Source organism: Microtus ochrogaster, unplaced genomic scaffold (genome assembly GCF_000317375.1).
Source record: "Microtus ochrogaster isolate Prairie Vole_2 unplaced genomic scaffold, MicOch1.0 UNK77, whole genome shotgun sequence".
NCBI classification, from domain to species: Eukaryota; Metazoa; Chordata; class Mammalia; order Rodentia; family Cricetidae; genus Microtus; species Microtus ochrogaster.
Genome location: NW_004949175.1, coordinates 753,292 through 756,634, shown reverse-complemented (window position 1 = coordinate 756,634; position 3,343 = coordinate 753,292). Strand labels below are relative to the sequence as shown.

Here is a 3,343-nt window from a genome sequence, read left to right as displayed (position 1 = left end):
CCTAAATAAAATGGTGGAAAAGAACACAGCTACCACATTCAAATACAACTGAATGGGATGAATTTTATGGTATTCGCTATACCTAAATAAAATGGGGAAAAAGTTTAACTGTTTGATCCCAAGGAAAGGTATGGACTGATCTAAAGCCTACATCATCATTATTATTATTATTATTATTATTATTATTATTATTATTTTGAAAAAGGGTCTCACTTTTTCACCTAGGCTGGCCTCTAACTGATGATACTCCTGCCTCAGCATCCCATGTTTTGGGGTTACAGGTCTTTGTTACAGGGCCAGACATATACCATGTTCTCTAGTTTTTGTTTTATTTTAAAAAGGGACAGCTAGGCCATGACTGTAGGTGGTTTCCACATATGCACAGGTGCTGTCAACAGAGTCAAGTGGCCAAAAGTGTCTTTCCAGTGTCTATCACAACTTGGGGTGCTGGCTCCTACCAGGTTGGCAAAGTCAATGAGAGCCAACGGCGGGTAAGATGGCCTCTGTACCCCCTCCAGGCTAGGCTCGCACTGGGCTTTGGGAAGGTGCCAGGAGAACTGAGCAGGATGGGGCCGCAGTGCAGGATCGAAGCAGCCACTCTAGTTAGGCAGCCAAGAGAAAGCAGCATACCCTTGTCTCGAAGAGCATCCCTGAAGAGTATGGTAGGAGGCACAGCCATGGCAAGTTCTTCTACAACTCCCGGGCCCAGCACACATGAGGGGGCTACATAGATTGGCAGCGTTTTGGGGAGGGAGCGGTCCCTTTCATCCTGTATTTGTAGGGTGATGTCAGTCACCAGCAGCCAGATTTCCTTTTGTGCCAAGAGATTCTTTAGCTGCAATTTGAAATAAGAAAACCCTATTAACTGTGCATATCCAAAACCTTTAAAAGCAGTATATTAGTGATTATTTATACTCAAAATTTAATACATGATTTCAAACACAACTTAAAACGTACAATGAAGTTTCCACACCAAGGTTACTGGCACTCGCTGGTGCAGCCCCACCCTCTCCGTGGCTGTTAGGGTTCCTCTATAGGGCACAGCACAGCCCTCACAGGCAGTTCTCCCCTGTCCCCCGAAGTTCTCAGGGAGAACACATTTCCATTCCCTCCCAGGTCTACGACTTCTGTTCAGTGGACCCATCCCTTTCTTGAGGGCTAGGGACAGACGTCATGTGACCATGCAGAGAACGTACAAAGCAGCTGTCACAAACCTGCTGCATGTGCAGCAGGCTTCATTTTATTAGTTTTGTCTTTCTTTTCCCCTTTCTGGAGTGTGTGTGTATGTGTGTGTGTGTGTGTGTGTGTGTGTGTGTGTGTGTGTGCGTGCGTGCGTGCATAGTCATTGGCAGGAGCTGTCACACTTCAGGAAGTTCTAGTAAACCGGCCTTCTGCCTTTACCAGTTGGTCAAACTTACATCAATAGATAGAAGTTCAAGTCAAGGAGAAAGTGTAGGCCCAGGATCTAAGTGCTTGGCTGGTTTAAGAGTTCAGTTGATATGGCTGGAGTGGATGGCATGCTTAGGAGATGTGGGCTGGGGTGAAGAGCTTAGATCATTAGGGACTGAATACAGAAAATAAATTAGAGTAAATATTACTGAGAAAAATATTTACAGAGCCAGCTTTCTCTTTGCTGGTGAGGGAAGGTTTCATTTATTGAGACTGAATTTCATGTAGCCCCGATTGGACTCAAATTCCCTGTGGAGCCAAGGGTCATCTTAAACTCCTGATCTTCCTGCTTCTATCTCCAAGCCAAGAAAGTCTAGAGAAAATTCTATAGAGAAGATGGTCTCTGGTGGGAGGAACTGGTGTGCAGCATGATTTCAGACAGACATATCAGGAGTGCACAGTGATACATCCACATCTGTCTCCTTGCTCTAGTCACAGAGAAGGCCTAAAAATAATTATATTCCAATATAAGCAAGACTACCTAGAGCCAGATATTGGCTTTTAAATATCATTTCCCTTTAAAATTTACTGCACTCCTGGAAAAAGGGACTGATTCTAAAGTCTAAAGCCCAAAGAGCAGGCACACAGGAGCCTGATGCCAAACTAGACAATCTTCCACACGGTGGAGGCAGGACTACATCTCGGAAGCTGCCCTCTGCCCTCCACAGCACACAGATACACACACACATGTGTACACACACACACACACACACACACACACACACACACACACACACATGTGCACAAACACTAAAAGGCAAATCAACAAAAAACAAACCACCAACGGTCAGCTTGAAACATCTTACTGTGTCAGAAGAGAAGAATTCAATTAAAGATCAGCTACTTTTCCGTTGCTGTTATAAAGGTAACGGAGGAGAACGTTTGCTTAGTTAATGGCTCCAGAGGGCCGCAGTGCATAATGATGGGGAGGGCATGCTAACAGGAGCATGGGGCAAACAGGAAGGAGGGAGAGGAAGAGGGAGAGATGACTCTCAAAGCCTACCCCAAGTGACATACTTCCTCCAGAAAAACTATATTTCCTAAAGGTTTCAGGGACCTCCCAAACGTCACCACCAACTGGAGACCAAGTACTCAAACAGAGGAACCTCTGGAAGCCATCTCTCATAAAACACCACATATGTTGACTGTGCTCAGACAACCAAGGAGATAGCTTCTATCTGGAAAGACGTGAATACCAAATGAACAACAGTAACACATTGTATAAAACCTAGTGAATGAAAAATGAGGGGGCGACAGTGCAGCTCGCTGAGACTGTGACTTAGAGGTGATGCCACTGTGAGAGGTCACCTAGGACCCTGACAGGTCCCTGTTGGATCACCTGTGATCCCTAAGCTCTCTGAGCAGGGTGCCAGGCTCAAGCAGCCGATATGCTCATCAGAAATGCCTCAGGAGATCAGAGGCTCCCAGCCCACCAAAACCCACATAGCAGGTCAGTCTTAGACGTGGAAGAAAACTCTTTAATTTCCCCCTTCTTCCCTTCCTTCCTCTCTTCCTACACTGTCAAGCTGTTGAAAACACAGACCTTGTTGCTGTGGTATAGTGAACCTACGTTCAGCCATAAGTGAAAAACCAAAACCAAACCAGATATCTATATTTTTCCCTCCAAGGGTAAAAACTAAATGCTCTTCATCAATACTTGAGATTTGTCTTTCAAATGACTGAGAGACCAGTATCTTCTAATTTTTTCTTGGTTTAATTTTACATTTCATTATTACTATTGTTCTTGTTGGGATGCGTGTGTACACACAAGCACAGAGATGCCAGCTGACACTCTTACGGAGTCGTTTCTCTCCTACTTCCCTCCTTCACACGGGGCCTGCCTGCTGAGCAATCTTCCTTGACCATTTTTTGGACCCCTATTTTTTTTTTTTTT

At 44.9% G+C, this 3,343-nt stretch overlaps 1 protein-coding gene across 1 annotated transcript in view; it reads right to left on the bottom strand.

Annotated features, from left to right (window-relative positions):
* Positions 1-3,343, bottom strand: part of Spidr (scaffold protein involved in DNA repair) — a 213,039-nt gene that overhangs the window by 20,877 nt on the left and 188,819 nt on the right. Inside the window, exon 15 of the mRNA XM_005370370.3 lies at positions 631-835. Coding sequence (XP_005370427.1) covers positions 631-835 — 205 coding nt within the window. The remainder of the gene's footprint in view (positions 1-630; positions 836-3,343) is intronic.